The sequence below is a fragment of the Eptesicus fuscus genome, chromosome 25 (assembly GCF_027574615.1).
Source record: "Eptesicus fuscus isolate TK198812 chromosome 25, DD_ASM_mEF_20220401, whole genome shotgun sequence".
NCBI classification, from domain to species: domain Eukaryota; kingdom Metazoa; phylum Chordata; class Mammalia; order Chiroptera; family Vespertilionidae; genus Eptesicus; species Eptesicus fuscus.
The window spans coordinates 11,643,738-11,662,349 of NC_072497.1; the positions used below are offsets into that span (position 1 = coordinate 11,643,738).

General features: G+C 62.5%; 1 protein-coding gene across 1 annotated transcript; it reads left to right on the top strand.

The window, feature by feature from the left end:
- Positions 1–573: 573 nt before the first annotated feature.
- LOC129148352 (uncharacterized) lies at positions 574–10,880 on the top strand. Its single transcript, XM_054713342.1, has 8 exons — positions 574–684; positions 1,095–1,229; positions 3,375–3,480; positions 5,286–5,332; positions 5,897–5,999; positions 7,967–8,049; positions 9,625–9,836; positions 10,430–10,880. The coding sequence occupies exons 3-8, from the start codon at positions 3,427–3,429 to the stop codon at positions 10,543–10,545; spliced, it is 615 nt and encodes a 204-aa protein (XP_054569317.1). The 5' UTR covers positions 574–684; positions 1,095–1,229; positions 3,375–3,426; the 3' UTR covers positions 10,546–10,880.
- The last annotated feature ends 7,732 nt before the right edge of the window (positions 10,881–18,612 follow it).

An 18,612-nucleotide genomic window follows, 5' to 3' on the forward strand; every position in this document is an offset into this window, starting at 1 on the left:
GGCCGTGTTTCTGGGAGAGGTTCCATGGGCAGTTTAGGTCAGGCCCTAGGACTAGGCTTGGCATCACCGGGCCTATGGGCTCTCTCTCTAAAAACCACCTTACTGATCGCCAGCTCCAAACCTTCTGGGAAAAACACACACACCCCAAGTCCCATGTCAAATAGGGTCGGAAAGGGGAGTCTCGGGCAGTGGGTGCAGGACACGGCGGGCAGGAGGCGGGCGGTCATGCCGGGGACCGTCTGTGACGGTGACCCCGGGCGTGTCGGGGCCATCGCTGGGATCGTCCCGCCCCCAGAGGCCTGGACGGCGGCCGGGAGGAGAGGCACGGCGATCGGCGGGCCTTTCTTAGCCCAGAAGGGGACGCGGGCGGCGGGAGCGGGCCGGGCGGCTTCCCCACCGACCTCAACACCCGGTGTGAGCGGACCGGGACGCCTGTCACGCGTCCCAACCCGGCTGTGCCCGCCGCTCCCTGGCTGTGCTGCGGCGCCATTGGCCGGGGAGGCCGAGGCCACGCCCCCGAGCGCAAGTCGTATACGTAGGGGCGGGCCGGAAGCCGGAGGCCGGAAACCGGAAGTCAACAGCACTAGCTGAGGCGGCGCAGCGGCCGCCAAGGAACAGGACGGCATCCTCTGTCGGTGCGTCCGGCTCTGGGGTCGGAGGGGCTGCGCTTCCTGCACGTCACCGGTGAGTCGCCGCGAACCCCGGGACCCAGGGGAGCCGGGGGGCGCCCCCGTGGGCGGGGCGGGGCCTGGGAGGCCTTTCCCTCCCGCAGCTGCTCTTCCCCGGGCGGCGGCGGCGGCGACCGGCCGCTTCATTTTCAATTTATTTATTTTCCTATTGGAAAGCAAGCCCTGTCCTTGAGGCCCCTGGGACCCCTGGGCCCTAGCGTGCGCCTCCAGGCCTCGCTGCGCCCCCTCCCCGCCCGCCCTCTCTCACAGCCGCCCGCGTCCCCCTCGGTCCCCCTCTCCCCGAGCTCCGGGGCGTGGGAGGCCTCTGCCCGCCCGAGGTGGCTCGGCTCCTCTCGATCCCCCAGTCAGCAGTGCTTGTCTTTTCCGTTTCTCACAAACTTGTTTTTTGGTGTTTTTTGCTCGCAGTGGGCTCCCTGCTGGCCGCCTATGGCTGGCACCTGGTCTTGGGCTGCATCCTCCTGGTGGCCGTCTTTCCGAAGCTCTCCGCCCGCCTGAGGGCCTCCGGGCAGAGGCAGCCGGCCCCGGCGGCAGCTGCTATGGGTTCGTACCTGGTCCCGATAGATAGCGAGTGGAGGCTGTGGTTGAGAGGAAGGAGCACCTGACGGCAATCGGGGTGTGTGTGTGGGGGGGCCGGAGGGGGGACCGGGATCCACTTTACGCTTCCGGAACGGAACGGGGCGAAGGAAGGTGTGATGATGGGTTGTCCCAGGACGGAGCTGTTTGCTGGAGGTGGATATGGTTGGAGAGGTCACTCACGGGTCTGCCTGTTAACCCCGAGTGACCCGAGGCCTGGAGTGAGTGCGGAGAAACGGGTGTGGGTTGGTTGGGGCTTCCCAGTCGCTCTATTCTCATTGGTCCCCAGGCGCTCGTTTGTCTTGACAATCCTTGCCTCTGAAAGGGTGGCCTTCTCACCTGTCAGACCCAAAGCTACCGTTTCCATAGCAGCAGCATCAGACACACGCGGTCATGCATCAGAGTCACCATGGTTACCGAGTTTGGCGGGGAGAGCAGATGTCCCAAAACTCCACAAGCCTGCCTCTCCTTCCCCGTGGGCCGTGGGCCGTGGGCCGTGGGCCTGCACGGCCAGCCAGTCTGTTGGCTTGTTGGCTCTCTGGGCAACAAGAAACGACCAAGTCCAAGTGTAAATCTTTCAGGTGGGTTGAGAGTGGAGTCCGGCAACAGCCCCAGGCACCCGCCACAGCCACCTCCTGCACGCCCCCCACTGGGGATGGAGCCCGCAACCCAGGTAAGTGCCCTTGACTGGAATCGAACCCAGGACCCTTCAGTCCACAGGCCGATGCTCTATCCCCTGAGCCAAACCGGCTAGGGCTTGATTCCTTTTTAAAGTTTCACTCATCCCTGCCACCACCACCCCCCCACACACACACCCCTACACCCCACTTGATAATGACACTTGACCCTCGTTTTATGTGGATTCCTTCAGCTAAGGGGCCTTGTTCCTGTGCTGTCTGCAGGTAATGGTGATCACTTCCTGTCCTCTGAGTGGTCATGGTGGGAATAGAGACCTTCTCATGCTGGTGGGAGGAATTTTTCTTTTCTGTAGAAACCATGATAAAAATACCTGAGGATTGCCCTGGTTTGGCTCAATGGATAGAGCGTTGGCCTGCAGATGGAAGGGTCCCAGGTTCGAATCCGGCCAAGGGCACATGCCTGGGTTGCGGGCTCGATCCCCCAGTGGGGGCATACAGGAGGCAGCTGATCAGTGATTCTCTCTCATCATTGATGTTATTTCTCTCCCTCTCCTTTCCTCTCTAAATTCAATAAAACATGTATATTTTTAAAAATACCCGAGGCCCTAACCCAGTGGTCGGCAAACTCATTAGTCAACAGAGCGAAATATCAACGGTACAACGATTGAAATTTCTTTTGAGAGCCACATTTTTTAAACTTCAACTCTATAGGTAGGTACATTGTTATTAACTTAATTAGGGTCCTCCTAAGCTGGCCTTTGCAAAAAACTCAAGGGGCCAAAGAGCCGCATGTGTGTGACTCCCAAGCTGCAGTTTGCCGACCACCGCCCTAACCGGTTTGGCTCAGTGGCTAGAGCGTCGGCCTGCGGACTCAAGGGTCCCAGGTGCGATTCCGGTCAAGGGCATGTACCTTGGTTGCAGGCACATCCCCAGTAGGAGGTGTGCAGGAGGCAGCTGATCGATGTTTCTCTCTCATTGATGTTTCTAACTCTCTCTCCTTCCTTCCTCTCTGTAAAGAAATCAGTAAGATATATTAAAAAAATATATAGCCCCCGCTGAAATAATTTTTAAAAATAAATAAAAATACCTGAGGATCTCGATCGGGCGTGGACTCATTTCAGTGACGGCCAGTGGTCAGAAGGCGTGATCTATCCCGGCTGTCTTCTGGAATTCCGGTCAACCTGGGCACTGGGTGCCGGGCGGTGTCCCGGCTGTGGACTGACAGCCGAGTGTGCCCGTCAGAGCACTTGCGTTTCAGGGCTGCGCCTCTCCAGGTCTCTCTGAATTTGGAGTTGGGGGGGGCGTGGCAGAAGTCTGCATCTCTGGGAGGTTTCCGGTGCCCTGGGGCAGCCTCCTCCCCCGGAATCAGCCAAAACAGAGGCAGAGGGGTCCCACGTCTTTGTAACCGTGTGGACTCTGGAGTTTCCGTGGCACACAGGGTGCTTTACCTCCCCCCATTCTTCTCTCCTCGCAGCCCCCGAGGACGTTGTGAGACGGCAGGAGGCTCTTGCGGCCGCGCCCTGAAGATGCAGGAAGAATTCAATGCCCAGGCAGAAAGGCACAAGGAGAAGCTACGACAGGTAGGGTTGCTCCACCCTCAGCCACGGGGTCCGAGGCTTAGCGGGTAAACACTGTGTGCACGGGCGCGAGGGCAGTGTCTTTTCAGCTGCGGGCAACGCTCTCCTTGTGCGATTTGTTCGGGGGAGGGGGGCGTGGGAGAGGGGCTTCAAGAAATGCCTTGGACTTAGGTTTTTGCTGCTTAGTGGCTCTCCCAGCAGCATTTCAGCCACCGTGTGCGTGTGGCGGGTGTCATGGGTCAGTGCAGAGCACACGTTCTATGTCAAGCTGTGGGTCTCACACGCCCCGGCCTGCTGGGACGTCTCCTGAGGGGACGGCAGGAGAGCAGGGACGGTCGGATGGGTTCCGCCCAGGGCTGAGATGGCTTTGGAAAGATTGGTCGGGGGCCCTAGGGCAGGGGAAAGGAAGCACCAAGGATGGAGGACCAGCTCTGACCCGGTCTGTCCCGACGAAAGGAAGTGCAGACCGGCCCGCTTCTTCGTTCCAGCGCAGAGGCCCCGGGCCCCCTCTTCCCTCCGAGGAAGCCTGGAGGGTCAGTCCTCCAGAGGGTGGCTTTTGTTTCTGCGCCTCATCCAGCTCGGCTGGAACCCGGGACGAGGCTGCCCAGGTTCCGGTGACCCAAAAGTTAGCACTAGTACCTTTCTGGGACTAATTGAAGCATATGGGTTCACAAAAAAATCATGGTGGGTGAAGGGGGGGTGGTCCCCAAGAGTTACTGTGGGATCCCAGGCAGGCATTAGGGAAGTAGGGAAAAGCAAAAGAAGAACCAAAAGACATTCCTCGAAGAGGATCCTCCCCCCCCAATAGGAAATCGCACAAGGAGAGCATGAGAGGGTCTCATTCCCCCAGGGCCCCCCTCCCCTGGGGGAGAGGGCTTTCCGCCCCTTGGCTGCGAACTTGATAAGCCCAGTACACGCAACACGCACACACACACACACACAAAAACATACACACCGCTGTAGTCAAAGGCTAGGAACAGGGCGGGCGTTGCCTACACTGGGGTGGTGGAGCAGGGGGTGCTCAGGTAGGGGTGCTGGTCGCTGTCATGCGGTCCCGCGCACCGTGGGTTCCACCTGCCGCTCGCATCCGCTGCCAGCCGCTGGCCCCGATGCTCCTGAGGGTTTCTCCACCTCCTCCTGCCCCTGAGGGGCAATTGGGGCAGCAGCTGCCACTCGCCCTGGTTGCTGGTGGCCCCAATTGCTCCTTGCCGTGCCGGTGGGAGTGGGGCTGCCAGCAGACGGGACTGGGGGCCGCAGAGGATGGGCTGCGACCCGCCCCTGTGGTGACCTTGCAGCCCACAGTTCCTTTCAAGGTGCATGAGGTCGTGCACTGCGCCCCTAGTAAAGAAATAAAAAATGCAGTGCAAACCCAGCAGAAGCGGCTCGTCTGGACTTTTGCTGTTCTTTTGCCTAATGCTAGTCCTTTTTAGTCCCGAGTGCCGCGGGCTTCCTGGGGACCACTGTCCCCGCTCGGGGAAGGTTGGGGTCTGTCACAAATGGCATTTCTGACCTTGATGCACATTTCTGCTCTTCCCTCCCACGGGGCCTGCATTCGGTGGGATGCTTTGGCGTGGACTGACTGGCATCCCTGTAAACCCCCCACAACTCGCTGTCACTTGGGAGCAGGGTGTTGGCCGCATTGGGGACTGCTGGTCGACCTCTTGGCGGGCGGTGTAAACCCGGGGCCTTTTATCCCAAAACAGGACGGGAGGGAGAGGGGTCCCTTGGGAGCCTCCCACCACCCCTGCCTGGACGCTTGACCCGTTCTGGCTGGCAATTTGGCTGGGCCATCTGGTCGACTCCCACAGGGTGACCTGGACCCGCTGGCGTCGCTCAAGTCGCTGACCTCCCTGAGGTAGGAGGAGATGACCCGGTGACAGTGAGTCCCTTACAACAACTCCCTGCCCGGCCTCGACCTTACCAGCCAGTGAGGACAAAGGAATGCTGAATGCAAACTGGAATTGAAAATAGTTTAAAGTTTTAAAAATATTTTCATTGAGTTTAAAACTCATAAATCTTCTAATTTTGTTTTACCCTCCATAAAAAAGGAAGAAAAGAGCACCCTTTAAAAACAGTATGCAGCCCTGGCTGGTGTCGGGCAGTGGTTAGCACCAAAAGGTCAAGGTTCGATTCCCGGTCAGGGCACAGGCGCCAGCTGCGGGCTCGATCCCTAGTGTGGGCTTGCAGGAGGCAGCCGATCGATGTTTCAAAATCTATACGAACCCCACAAACAAAATATTGCAAATATCCCCTTCGGGCCCAGTGCCCTGTTCTCCTTTCCCTGATGCCCCCTGAGTTGCTGTGACCTTGCATGTGAAGCGCAGCGGCCTGTCCCCTGATCTGTGCGCTCGGGGGGTTGTGAGAACGCCCTGGAAGGCCCCGCGTGGACGGGCCTGCGTGACGCCGCCCCTCCTTGCAGTATTCTCAGGAACCCCGTGACCCACAAGAAGCACTACCGCCTGTGCGTCCTTTACAAGGTCCCCCAAGTGCGCGTGCTGGACTTCCAGAAGGTGAAGCTCAGAGTAAGTGTGACTGTGATCGTGCGTCAGCATCCCCTTGTGGGTTTCATATTTGACATTGTTACCGGGTTTTTTAAGTGTCTAATGGGTTTTGCTGTTGGTTTGTAATGCTAACGTGGGAAAGAAATCGTTAAATCGGATTTTTCCCGCGGCCCGGTCCTGGCGGGCCTTTGGTGAAGCGGGTCGCACGGCCCCAGGAGACGGCCCTCCGCGGGGAGCTGGCCGTGTCCAGTGCGGCAGCCTTGTCACGGGGGTGGGCTCCCTTTACCGGGGAGGTTTGGTTCTTGCCTTAAACCAGGGCTGGGAACCTTTCTCTGCCAAGGGCCCTCTGGATATTGACGTCATTCACAGGCCATGCAAAGTACGGACTTGAACATCAGCCCCTCTGTGTGGCCCAACATGTAGTCACTCCCCCAATGCCTCGGCAGGGCCAGGCCAAAGGATTTCTTGGGCCGGATGTTCCCACCCCTGTTTTAAACCTTAGTTGTTTTTATGGTGTGTTTTTTAGTATGTTTCTATTGATTTCAGAGAGGAATGGGGAGGGGGAGAGCGAGAGCGAGAGAGAGAGAGAGAGAGAGAGAAAGAGAAACATTCAGGGTCAGGGCCAGGGAGCAGCCTGCCACCAAGGCACATGCCTTTGACCGGAATCAAACCCGGGACCCTTTGCTCAACAGACTGATGCTCTATCCACTGAGCCAAACCGGCTAGGGATTTAAAGAACTTTTTAAATTGATTCCAGAGACGAATGGCAAGGGAGAGAGAGATAGAAACATTAATGATGAGAGAGAATCATGGATCGGCTGCTTCCTGCACGCCCCCCGTACGAGCCCATAACCCAGGCATGTGCCCTTGATCAGAATCAAACCTGGGACCCTTCAGTCCGAAGGCCGACGCTATATCCACTGAACCAAACCGGCTAGCGCTTTGTTTTTTTAATTGTTTGTTTGTTTTTAATTTATTCCAATGCAGTATATATGTTTCTCAATAAGAAAGCTGGTGATAGTGCAGTTATTCCGAATGGCCACTAGATGGCAGCAGAGGATCATTTATGCGCAGGAGTCAGCTGACTGCAGGTGTCAGGGAGCACGGGGAAGTCTCTTGAAGGGTCTTGTCTACCTGTCGCACGTGTTTGGGTGACATTTGAAGAGAGTTATCCACACGCAACTAGAAGTTTGTAACCGGGTCCTGGTATGTGTGTGGGAGTATGTACCCACATAAGCATCTAACTCTTCATCTTTGTTTGTTGGCAGACACGCACACACTAGTTACAAAGGTCCCCAACAGATGTATCAGGCAGGGTGGCCGGGTCAGCTTAGAGGGGATCTGCCCAGCGGTCCCCCGGCCTCCTTTGCAGGGCTGGGGTGGGGGGATGGGGGGGCAGGTGCAGAACCCCGCCTTGCTGAATTTGTGCTGGGTTCTTTGTGTTGTTGTTTTTTTCTGGGTAGAATTGGTGAGGATCGCATGGCAGACAGTTTCACTTCCAGGGCCCTGAAAAGCCAGGGCAGTAGGGGGCGAGCACGTGCCTCGGGAGACATGCCAAGTAGGGGGAGACCTTTTCCCAGAGGAGCAGGTGAGCTGGGAGGTGGCGACCAGACCCCCCCCCCTTTCCTCCACGCCCTCCAAAGGGGCAGCGGTGGGGTCAGTGCCCGTGACTGGCCTGAGATCCTGGGTGACAGTGAAGTCCCTCCATCAGGGACAATGACATAGGCTAGCGTTTGTCCTCCAGACGGACTTTACTGAGCCAGGGTTTTCACTGCGTCCCCAGTAGGGGCGTGCAGGAGGCCGGCGACCCGTGATTCTCTCTCGTCATGGATGTTTCCATCTCTCCCTTCCTCTCTGAAATCAATAAAAACGTACTGAAAGGTAGCCATGAACGTCCCGGGTGAGACGCGTCCGAACAGCGCGGTTGCGGCCGCTCACCCCACAGCCCTCGCTGCCGCGTCACGCACCGTCTCTCTCTTCTGTTCCAGCCTCACCATCTCCGCCGACTGCCCCATGAAGCTCCACAACTCCCCCATGGACGAGCACACGTGCCCCCTGAGCTTCGGCAGCTGTGAGTTGCTTGTTTGTTTGCTCACGGTTAGATGTGTTTTTATGGGTTCCAGGGAGGAAGGCCGAGGGGCAGAGACAGGGGTCCTGAAGGGGTGAGGGATGGGGGCGACGCGGGATGGGGGCGGACAGGACCGTGGGCCCCGGACAGGCGGGGCTGGGACGGGCGGCGGTGAATGCCCCTGAGGTCCCTCCGGAGTGAACGCATCACGGAGCCTCCTGCCCGGCTCCTCGGATCGATGGTCGGTGGGAGGCCAGGACTAGGGTTCCGGAGCGTTCCATCAGGATAGGGCCCAGCAGGCCACCCGATTGCCTGGCTCACTGTGGCCTCTGGCTCCAGGGTGGATGCCTCATCGCTGACACGGAGAGGGATGGAGCGCCCGAGACAAAACCCGCAGGGCGGGCACGTCTTCCCACCTCTAACGTGATGGCAGGGCACCCGCCCTCATGGCCACGGGTGAGTCGGCCTGGGCCCCGGACCCGCTCCCGCCACCCCAGCCACAGCCATCGCGCTTCTGTCCTGTGATCTGGAGACCAGAGGCCCAGGTCGGGGAGTTGCGGGGTTAAGGATTGGAGAGCAGGGTTGAGGTGCAGGGGAGGGTATAAGGGTTTGGGTATAGGGTTGGGGTACAGGGCAGGGTATAGGGTTGGGGTGCAGGGTTGCTCTCTGAGCCAGAGTTGTTCTGAGAAGCCTGCGTTCCTTTCGCGTGGGGGGTGCCGGTGGGGGACAGTCGACAGTGAAAACGAGGAGGGGCCGGCGGTCCACGCAGAGCAGAGCCCGCGCTCTGAGGCCCGGAAAACAGAACGGCTGTGAAACCCCCCCCCCCCCCCCCCAATGGCAAAAGACAGCAGCCCCGGCCAGTGCGGCTCAGTGGGTAGAGCGTCGGCCTGAGGACCCAAGGGTCCCGGGTTCGATTCCGGTCAAGGGCACGTACCTCGGTGGCAGGCTCCTCCCCGGCCCGGGCAACCGATGGATGTGTTCCTGTCGCGTCCATGCTTCTCTCTGTCTCTCCCTCTCTCCTCCTCTCTCCCTAAAAATCAATGGAGAAACATCCCGGGCGAGGATTAAAGAAAAAGACAATGGACAGGCTCAGGTCAGGTCAGGACTGACCTTTGTCAGGGAAGAGGCTGGCCTAGGACATGACTACCCTCCACACACTGCTTTTAGTTAAAACACCGTTTTTGTTCTTCCAGATGTGGTTTTACTAGAGGCCGATGCACGAAATTCGTGCCAGGGGCTCGCCCTCGCAGCCCCGCCGCCTGCCTCTGCCAGGGCCCCTCCCCCCCCCCCCCCCCCCCCCGCAGCCCCGGCTTCGTCCGGAAGGTCCTCCGGAAGGTTGTTCTGCTGTTCGGCCTCATTGGCATATTAGCTCTTTACTATCTAGGACTGACTTCAGAGAGGAAGGGAGAGCGAGAGAAGCGTCAATGAGGAGAGAGGGTCATGGATCGGCTGCCTCCTGCCCGCCCCCCACCGGGGACCCAGCCCGCAGCCCGGCATGCGCGTGTCCGTCCTCTTCGGCTGCCACGCGGGGTCTGGGTGCCGGCCCTGATCCCTGCGTCCACTTCCCCCTCGCTGCAGGGGTGACCACGGTGCTGACCATGACCACCATGGGCATCAATGCCCGGAGCATGCTGCCCGAGGTGTCCTACGCCACCGCCTTGGAGTGGTTCATGGCCGTGTCTTACCTCTTCGTGTTCGCCGCGCTCCTCGAGTTTGCCGCCGTCAACCGTTTCACCAAGAGGAGCTGGGCCTGGGATGGCAAGGGCAGCGCGGGCCGGATGAAGCACAAGGTACCGATTCGTTTCCTCCTCCCTCTCTTCTTCCCGGTTCTCCTTAAAATATATATGTTACTGATGTCAGAGAGGAAGGGAGACAGAGAGAGACATCCATGATGAGAGAGAATCATGGACTGGCTGCCTCCTGCACGCCTCCCACTGGGGATCCAGCCCGCAACCCGGGCATGTGCCCCTGACCAGGAATCGAACCGTGACCTCCTGGTTCCATCTATCATCCACCCATCCACTTTATTTTTTGATGCCTTCTGAGGTAAATCGCAGAGGACAGCGTGTTACCCGCACACTGATCACGCCCTGTGACGGAACACCTGCTTCCCGGGTGACCCACTCGGTGTGCGGGGCATCCAGATACGAAGGGTGTGTGTGACCCGTCCCTGTCACGACAGGGCATCACCAGCGGTTCCCTGCTCTTCCCTCCACCATCAATACCGCTGCCTGCCATCGAACCCCCCACCCCACAGCCGCGGGGTCTGCCGCCGGCCAGGGCCGAGCCCTCGGCGCTTACCCTTTCCCATGGCCAAGCTGTTGGCCGCGCGTGGGCCCTCGCCCGCCAACGGCTCGCCCTGACGTTCTCGTCTCCTTTGCAGAAGCAGCAGCGCCTCTTAGGCGGGAGAAGGCTGTTCACCACCTCGAGGAGGAGGAGCCACTCGCCCGGCACCCCAGGGGAGCACATCCCGATGGAGATGAAATTCCTGCACATTAAAAGGGGCTTAATTAGAGGAAATAACTTAATATTGCTGTTTGCCCTTTCTGTGTAGTAGAAGTGTCGGAGATGAAAGGAAATTAGTAAAATGTATATGAAAACTTCCTGCTGCCGAAACGGGTTTGGCTCAGTGGATGGAGCGTCGGCCTGCAGACCGAAGGGTCCCGGGTTCGATTCCGGTCAAGGGCATGTACCTTGGTTGCGGGCACATACCCTGTGGGGGGTGTGCAGGAGGCGGCTGATCGATGTTGCTCTCCCATCGATGTTTCTGGCTCTCTATCCGTCTCCCTTCCTCCCTGTAAAAAATCAATAAAATATATTTTTAAAAAAACACACCTTCCTGCTGTCAGAGTCTTGGGCGCGCCACGGGACCCAGAGTCAGGTCCCCACCCACCCACATGCACCTCAAAATGGCGTGAGACCGGACCCCCCGCCCGCCCCCCATTGGGCTAGATCCTGACCCGGCCAGTCCCACCCTTGTTCAAGCCCTGCCGGGCAGGGGGCGTACATAGCCCGCTATCGACAGCGAGGACCAGATCGAGCCCAAGCTGGCGAGGCGGCGTCCGGGGCGAGGGCCACTCTGCTGGGGTCTGCGGTCGCGGCTCAGTGTGGACAGTGGGCTCTGTTTTTGGTGGAACTACCAGCCACCTCGGCGTGTCCTGTGGGTCACGTGAGAGGACAGTGCTCGACCTGCCTTTGTGTTTTCCCTGGTGGGAACGAAAATACACTCCGTGGGGATTTCCAAGGAAAAAGAAAAGAACCAGGACGGGTGTGTGTGGGGGGGGGGGAGGAAGGCATGTGAGATCCTGCTCCCCGTTATATGTTAGTTTGGCTCAAATAAACACATATAAAATGGGGGGGGGGGGCGAATTCTTCTTAAAGAAGGGTGTTTTTTTTTTAGATGAGAGCCTCTTTGGAGGAAGGGAATGGAGAGGGTTTTATCACATTGCATCTTCTCCCTGAGCGGGGATGCCGAGGGACTGTGACCATGACCTTCCTGGCGCCCGGTCAGAACTTCCCAGCCTGGCTGACCGTGTTTCTGGGAGAGGTTCCATGGGCAGTTTGGGTCAGGCCCTAGGACTAGGCTTGGCATCACGGGGCCTATGGGCTCTCTCTCTTTAAAAACCACCTTACTGATAGTCAGCTAGCTGTTGGGACGGCTGGGTGTGTTCCCTTCCAAACCTTCTGGGAAAAACACACACACCCCAAGTCCCATGTCAAATAGGGTCAGAGAGGGGAGTCTCGGGCAGTGGGTGCAGGACACGGCGGTGGGCAGGGGGCGGGCGGTCATGCCGGGGACCGTCTGTGACGGTGACCCCGGGCGTGTCGGGGCCATCGCTGGGATCGTCCCGCCTCCAGAGGCCTGGACTGCGGCCGGGAGGAGAGACATGGCGATCGGCGGGCCTTTCTTAGCCCAGAAGGGGACGCGGGCGGCGGGAGCGGGCCGGGCGGCTTCCCCACCGACCTCAACACCCGGTGTGAGCGGACCGGGACCCCTGTCACGCGTCCCAACCCGGCTGTGCCCGCCGCTCCCTGGCTGTGTTGCGGCGCCATTGGCCGGGGAGGCCGAGGCCACGCCCCCGAGCGCACGTCGTATACGTAGGGGCGGGCAGGAAGCCGGAAGCCGGAAGCAGGAGCCGACGCGCCGCAGCGGGCTTGGTCGGCAAGGAGCCCGGCTGTTAGATCCTTAAAGGCAAAGCACAAGAACTAAAACACGCGGAGAAAAAATAAAGACGATGAGAGTGTGTTTTCTGTGTTAGGACGCGGTTTCAGTCCTAGACTCCAACCCGGCCGGGCCATTGCAGTCCCTTGGGGACTTGCAAGGCTTCGGCTTGGCGGTCAGTGCACGCCCGGGGACGGAGAAGTCCTCCCGGAGCCCGTGCTCGCGTGTCCGGGGAGTCTCCACGTCCCCATGGGGCGCCGGGAAGTCGCGTGGGGAGCGTGTCCCCCTCCGCGCAGCTTCCTGGAAAAAAAGAATTCCAAATGCCCCTTGTGCGGCCAGGGTCTGGCCGTGCCGGCCCGGAGGTCCCCGCTGGACGCCTTGGGGCCGTGCTGGCCGCCTTCTACCCGCTCGGAGGCGGACAAGAGACGCTCCCAGGTGGACGAGATGAATTTGGGGGTGTTGGGGGGCCGCGGTGCTCTGTCGCCCACACCCCCACCCTTGAGATGCATCTTTCTTTGACTTTCACCCCATTGTCAGTGGCCACGTTGTGGCCACTTTTCTATCGCCGCCTTCGTCCGTAGCTCCGGGGCAATTGGGAAGGGCTGAGATTTGCTCTCGCTGCCCGAGACAGAGTTCCAGGAAGCCGGAGGCGATATCAGATTGCCCCCGGTTACTCTGAGTGTCCGCACTTGGTCCATTCTCCGGATGGCATATAGGAGAGCTGTGCCTTGGGGCAACTGCTGGCTGAGCTGGGAGCTTCCTTGGAGCCGCGTACCGGCACCGCCGGGGGTCCGTACGCGGGAGCCGCAGAGGGTCCACTCTCGGCCGCGTGAGCCAGGGGTCCGGCGACCCGTAGGTCTTGTTTTGCTCGCTCGCGGGAGCGTCCGCAGGAGCCGTAGGGTTTCACCCGGCCGCCGGTGCCGCGGGGGCCGCCGACCTCGTGGGTCTGCCTTGCTCGCTCTGCTCGCTCGCTCGCTCGCGGGAGCTCCTGTCGGGAGGAGCCGCAGAGGGTCCGCCGGGCCATGGGGGCCGCGGGGGACACTGAACTCGTGGGTCTGCCTTGCTCGCTCTGCTGGCTCGCGGGAGCACCCGTCGGCAGGAAAGCCGCAGAGGGCCGGCGGGCCGTGGCGGCTGTAGGGGCCGCCGACCTCGTGGATCTGCCTTGCTCGCTCGCTCCTGGGAGCTCCCGTCGGGAGGAGCCGCAGAGGGTCCGCCGGGCCATGGGGGCCGCGGGGGCCGCCGACCTCGTGGGTCTGTGCTCGCTCTGCTTGCTCGCTCGCTCGCTCGCGAGAGCACCCGTAGGCAGGAGCCGCAGAAGGGTCCACCGGGCCATGGGGGCCGCAGGGGACATTGACCTCGTGGGTCTGCCTTGCTCGCTCGTGGGAGCTCCCGTCGGCAGGAGCCGCAGAGGGCCCGCCGGGCCATGGGGGCCGCGGGGGCCGCCGACCTCGTGGGTCTGTGCTCGCTCTTCTCGCTCGTGGGAGCTCCCGTCGGCAGGAGCCGCAGAGGGCCCGCCGGGCCGTGCCAACTGTGGGGGCTGTTGACCTCGTGGGTCTACCTTGCTCGCTCTGCTCGCTCGCTCGCTCGCCGAGAGCACCCGTAGGCAGGAGCCGCAGAGGGTCCACAGGGCCATGGCGTGGCCGCGGGGGCCGCCGACCTCGTGGGTCTGCCTTGCTCGCTCTGCTGGCTCGCGGGAACAGCCGTCAGCAGGAAAGCCGCAGAGGGCCGGCGGGCCGTGGCGGCTGTGGGGGCCGCCGACCTCGTGGATCTGCCTTGCTCGCTCGCTCGTGGGAGCTCCCGTCGGCAGGAGCCGCAGAGGGCCCGCCGGGCCGTGCCGGCTGTGGGGGCCGTTGACCTCGTGGGTCCTTGCTCGCTCTGCTCGCTCGCTCGTGGGAGCTCCCGTGGCCCTGTCCACAGGAGCCTTTTGGGGGTCTACTTGGCCAGGGGTGCCTGACCCGTGTGTGCCCGACTCCTACGCAAAAGCCGCAGGGTGTCCGCATCCGTGGGCCCGGCTGCGTGGTGTACGCGATGTTGCCTGTTGCCGCCTTCCTCCGTAGCTACGGGGCAATTGGGAAGGGCTGAGATTTGATCTCGCTGCCCGAGGCAGAGTTCCAGGAAAGCCGCAGGTGATATCAGATTGCCCCCGGTTACTCTGAGTGTCCGCACTTGGTCCGTTCTCCGGAGATTGTGCCTGCAGGCATATAGGAGAGCTGTGCCTTGGGGCAACTGCTGGCTGAGCTGGGAGCTTCCTTGGAGCCGGGTACCGGCGTCGCCGGGGGTCCGTACGCGGGAGCCGCAGAGGGTCCACTCAGGGCCGCGTGAGCCAGGGGTCCGGCGACCCGTAGGTCTTGCTTTGCTCGCTCGCGGGAGCGTCCGCAGGAGCCGTAGGGTTTCACCCGGCCGCCGGTGCCGCGGGGGCCGCCGACCTCGTGGGTCTGCCTTGCTCGCTCTGCTCGCTCGTGGGAGCTCCCGTCGGGAGGAGCCGCAGAGGGTCCGCCGGGCCATGGGGGCCGCGGGGGCCGCCGACCTCGTGGGTCTGTGCTCGCTCTGCTCGCTCGCTCGTGGGAGCTCCCGACGGCAAGAGCCGCAGAGGGCCCGCCGGGCCGTGCCGGCTGTGGGGGCCGTTGACCTCGTGGGTCTGCCTTGCTTGCTCTGCTCGCTCGCTCGTGGGAGCTCCCGACGGCAAGAGCCGCAGAGGGCCCGCCGGGCCGTGCCGGCTGTGGGGGCCGATGACCTCGTGGGTCTCTGCCATGCTTGCTCTGCTCGCTCGCTCGTGGGAGCTCCTGTCGGGAGGAGCCGCAGAGGGTCCGCCGGGCCATGGGGGCCGTTGGGGCCGCCGACCTCGTGGGTCTGCCTTGCTCGCTCTGCTCGCTCGCTCGCGGGAGCACCCGTCGGCAGGAGCCGCAGAAGGGTCCGCCGGGCCATGGGGGCCGCGGGGGCCGCCGACCTCGTGGGTCTGTGCTCGCTCTGCTCGCTCGCTCGTGGGAGCTCCCGACGGCAAGAGCCGCAGAGGGCCCGCCGGGCCGTGCCGGCTGTGGGGGCCGATGACCTCGTGGGTCTGCCATGCTCGCTCTGCTCGCTCGTTGGGAGCTCCCGTGGCTGTCCACGGGAGCCTTGGGGGTCTACTTGGCCAGCGGTGCCTCTGACCCGTGTTTGCCCGACTCTTACGCAGGAGCCGCGGACGGGTGTCCGCAGCCGTGGGCCCTGCTGCGTGGTGTACGCGATGTTTCCTGTTGCCGCCTTCTTCCGTAGCTACGGGGCAATTGGGAAAGGGCTGAGATTTGATCTCGCTGCCCGAGGCAGAGTTCCAGGAAAGCCGCAGGCGATATCAGATTGCCCCCGGTTACTCTGAGTGTCTGCATTTGGTCCGTTCTCCGGAGATTGTGCCTGCAGGCATATAGGAGAGCTTGTGCCTTGGGGCAACTTCTGGGTGGAGCTTCCTTGGAGCCGAGTCCCGGCGGAGCCGCAGAGGGTCCGGCGACCCGTAGGTCTTGCTTTGCTTAGCTCGCGGGAGCGTCTCCTGGAGCCGTTGGGTTTCACCTGGCCCCGGGGGCCGACGACCTCGTGGGTCTGCCTTGCTCGCTCTGCTCGCTCGCTCGTGGGAGCTCCCGAGGGCAAGAGCCGCAGAGGGCCCGCCGTGCCGTGCCGGCTGTGGGGGCCTTTGACCTCGTGGGTCTGCCTTGCTTGCTCTGCTGTGCTCGCTCGCTCGTGGGAGTTCCCGTCGGCAGGAGCCGCAGAGGGCCCGCCGTTCCGTGCCGGCTGTGGGGGCCGCCGACCTCGTGGGCCTGCCTTGCTTGCTCTGCTGTGCTCGCTCGCTCGTGGGAGTTCCCGTCGGCAGGAGCCGCAGAGGGCCCGCCGGGCCGTGCCGGCTGTGGGGGCCGTTGACCTCGTGGGTCCTTGCTCGCTCTGCTCGCTCGCTCGTGGGAGCTCCCGTGGCCCTGTCCACAGGAGCCTTTTGGGGGTCTACTTGGCCAGGGGTGCCTGACCCGTGTGTGCCCGACTCCTACGCAAAAGCCGCAGGGTGTCCGCATCCGTGGGCCCGGCTGCGTGGTGTACGCGATGTTGCCTGTTGCCGCCTTCCTCCGTAGCTACGGGGCAATAGGGAAAGGGCTGAGATTTGATCTCGCTGCCCGAGGCAGAGTTCCAGGAAGCCGCAGGCGATATCAGATTGCCCCCGGTTACTCTGAGTGTCCGCACTTGGTCCGTTCTCCGGAGATTGTGCCTGCAGGCATATAGGAGAGCTGTGCCTTGGGGCAACTGCTGGCTGAGCTGGGAGCTTCCTTGGAGCCGGGTACCGGCGTCGCCGGGGGTCCGTAGAGGGTCCGCTCATGGCCGCGTGAGCCAGGGGTCCGGCGACCCGTAGGTCTTGCTTTGCTTAGCTCGCGGGAGCGTCTCCTGGAGCCGTTGGGTTTCACCTGGCCCCGGGGGCCGACGACCTCGTGGTTCTGCCTTGCTCGCTCTGCTCGCTCGCTTGTGGGAGCTCCCGAGGGCAGGAGCCGCAGAGGGCCCGCCGTGCCGTGCCGGCTGTGGGGGCCGCCGACCTCGTGGTTCTGCCTTGCTTGCTCTGCTGTGCTCGCTCGCTCGTGGGAGCTCCCGACGGCAAGAGCTGCAGAGGGCACGCCGGGCCGGTGGCGGCTGTGGGGGCCGCCGACCTCGTGGGCCTGCCTTGCTTGCTCTGCTGTGCTCGCTCGCTCGTGGGAGCTCCCGTCGGCAGGAGCCGCAGAGGGTCCACCGGGCCATGGGGGCCGCGGGGGCCACTGACCTCGTGTGTGTGCCTTGCTCTGCTCGCTCGTGGGAGCTCCCGTGGCTCTGTCCACGGGAGCCTTGGGGGTCTACTTGGCCAGCGGTGCCTCTGACCCGTGTTTGCCCGACTCTTACGCAGGAGCCGCGGACGGGTGTCCGCAGCCGTGGGCCCTGCTGCGTGTGGTGTACGCGATGTTTCCTGTTGCCGCCTTCTTCCGTAGCTACGGGGCAATTGGGAAAGGGCTGAGATTTGATCTCGCTGCCCGAGGCAGAGTTCCAGGAAAGCCGCAGGCGATATCAGATTGCCCCCGGTTACTCTGAGTGTCTGCATTTGGTCCGTTCTCCGGAGATTGTGCCTGCAGGCATATAGGAGAGCTTGTGCCTTGGGGCAACTTCTGGCTGGAGCTTCCTTGGAGCCGAGTCCCGGCGGAGCCGCAGAGGGTCCGCTCGCGGCCGCGTGAGCCAGTGGTCCGGCGACCCGTAGGTCTTGCTTTGCTTAGCTCGCGGGAGCGTCTCCTGGAGCCGTTGGGTTTCACCTGGCCCCGGGGGCCGACGACCTCATGGGTCTGCCTTGCTCGCTCTGCTCGCTCGCTCGTGGGAGCTCCCGAGGGCAAGAGCCGCAGAGGGCCCGCCGGGCCGTGCCGGCTGTGGGGGCCTTTGACCTCGTGGGTCTGCCTTGCTTGCTCTGCTGTGCTCGCTCGCTCGTGGGAGCTCCCGTCGGCAGGAGCCGCAGAGGGCCCGCCGTGCCGTGCCGGCTGTGGGGGCCGCCGACCTCGTGGGTCTGCCTTGCTTGCTCTGCTGTGCTCGCTCGTGGGAGCTCCCGTCGGCAGGAGCCGCAGAGGGCCCGCCGGGCCGTGCCGGCTGTGGGGGCCGTTGACCTCGTGGGTCCTTGCTCGCTCTGCTCGCTCGCTCGTGGGAGCTCCCGTGGCCCTGTCCACAGGAGCCTTTTGGGGGTCTACTTGGCCCAGGGGTGCCTGACCCGTGTGTGCCCGACTCCTACGCAAAAGCCGCATGGTGTCCCCATCCGTGGGCCCGGCTGCGTGGTGTACGCGATGTTGCCTATTGCCGCCTTCCTCCGTAGCTACGGGGCAATAGGGAAAGGGCTGAGATTTGATCTTGCTGCCCGAGGCAGAGTTCCAGGAAGCCGCAGGCGATATCAGATTGCCCCCGGTTACTCTGAGTGTCCGCACTTGGTCCGTTCTCCGGAGATTGTGCCTGCAGGCATATAGGAGAGCTGTGCCTTGGGGCAACTGCTGGCTGAGCTGGGAGCTTCCTTGGAGCCGGGTACCGGCGTCGCCGGGGGGCCGCAGAGGGTCCGCTCATGGCCGCGTGAGCCAGGGGTCCGGCGACCCGTAGGTCTTGCTTTGCTTAGCTCGCGGGAGCGTCTCCTGGAGCCGTTGGGTTTCACCTGGCCCCGGGGGCCGACGACCTCGTGGTTCTGCCTTGCTCGCTCTGCTCGCTCGCTTGTGGGAGCTCCCGAGGGCAGGAGCCGCAGAGGGCCCGCCGTGCCGTGCCGGCTGTGGGGGCCGCCGACCTCGTGGTTCTGCCTTGCTTGCTCTGCTGTGCTCGCTCGCTCGTGGGAGCTCCCGACGGCAAGAGCTGCAGAGGGCACGCCGGGCCGGTGGCGGCTGTGGGGGCCGCCGACCTCGTGGGCCTGCCTT

Excerpts from the sequence above, each read along its gene's own strand:
- LOC129148352 (XM_054713342.1), top strand. The coding sequence starts at position 3,427 with ATGCAGGAAGAATTCAATGCCCAGGCAGAAAGGCACAAGGAGAAGCTA. Across the intron at positions 6,000-7,966 it reads TCCAGAAGGTGAAGCTCAGA|CCTCACCATCTCCGCCGACT; the intron begins GTAAGTGTGACT and ends CTTCTGTTCCAG. Across the intron at positions 8,050-9,624 it reads CCCCCTGAGCTTCGGCAGCT|GGGTGACCACGGTGCTGACC; the intron begins GTGAGTTGCTTG and ends CCCTCGCTGCAG.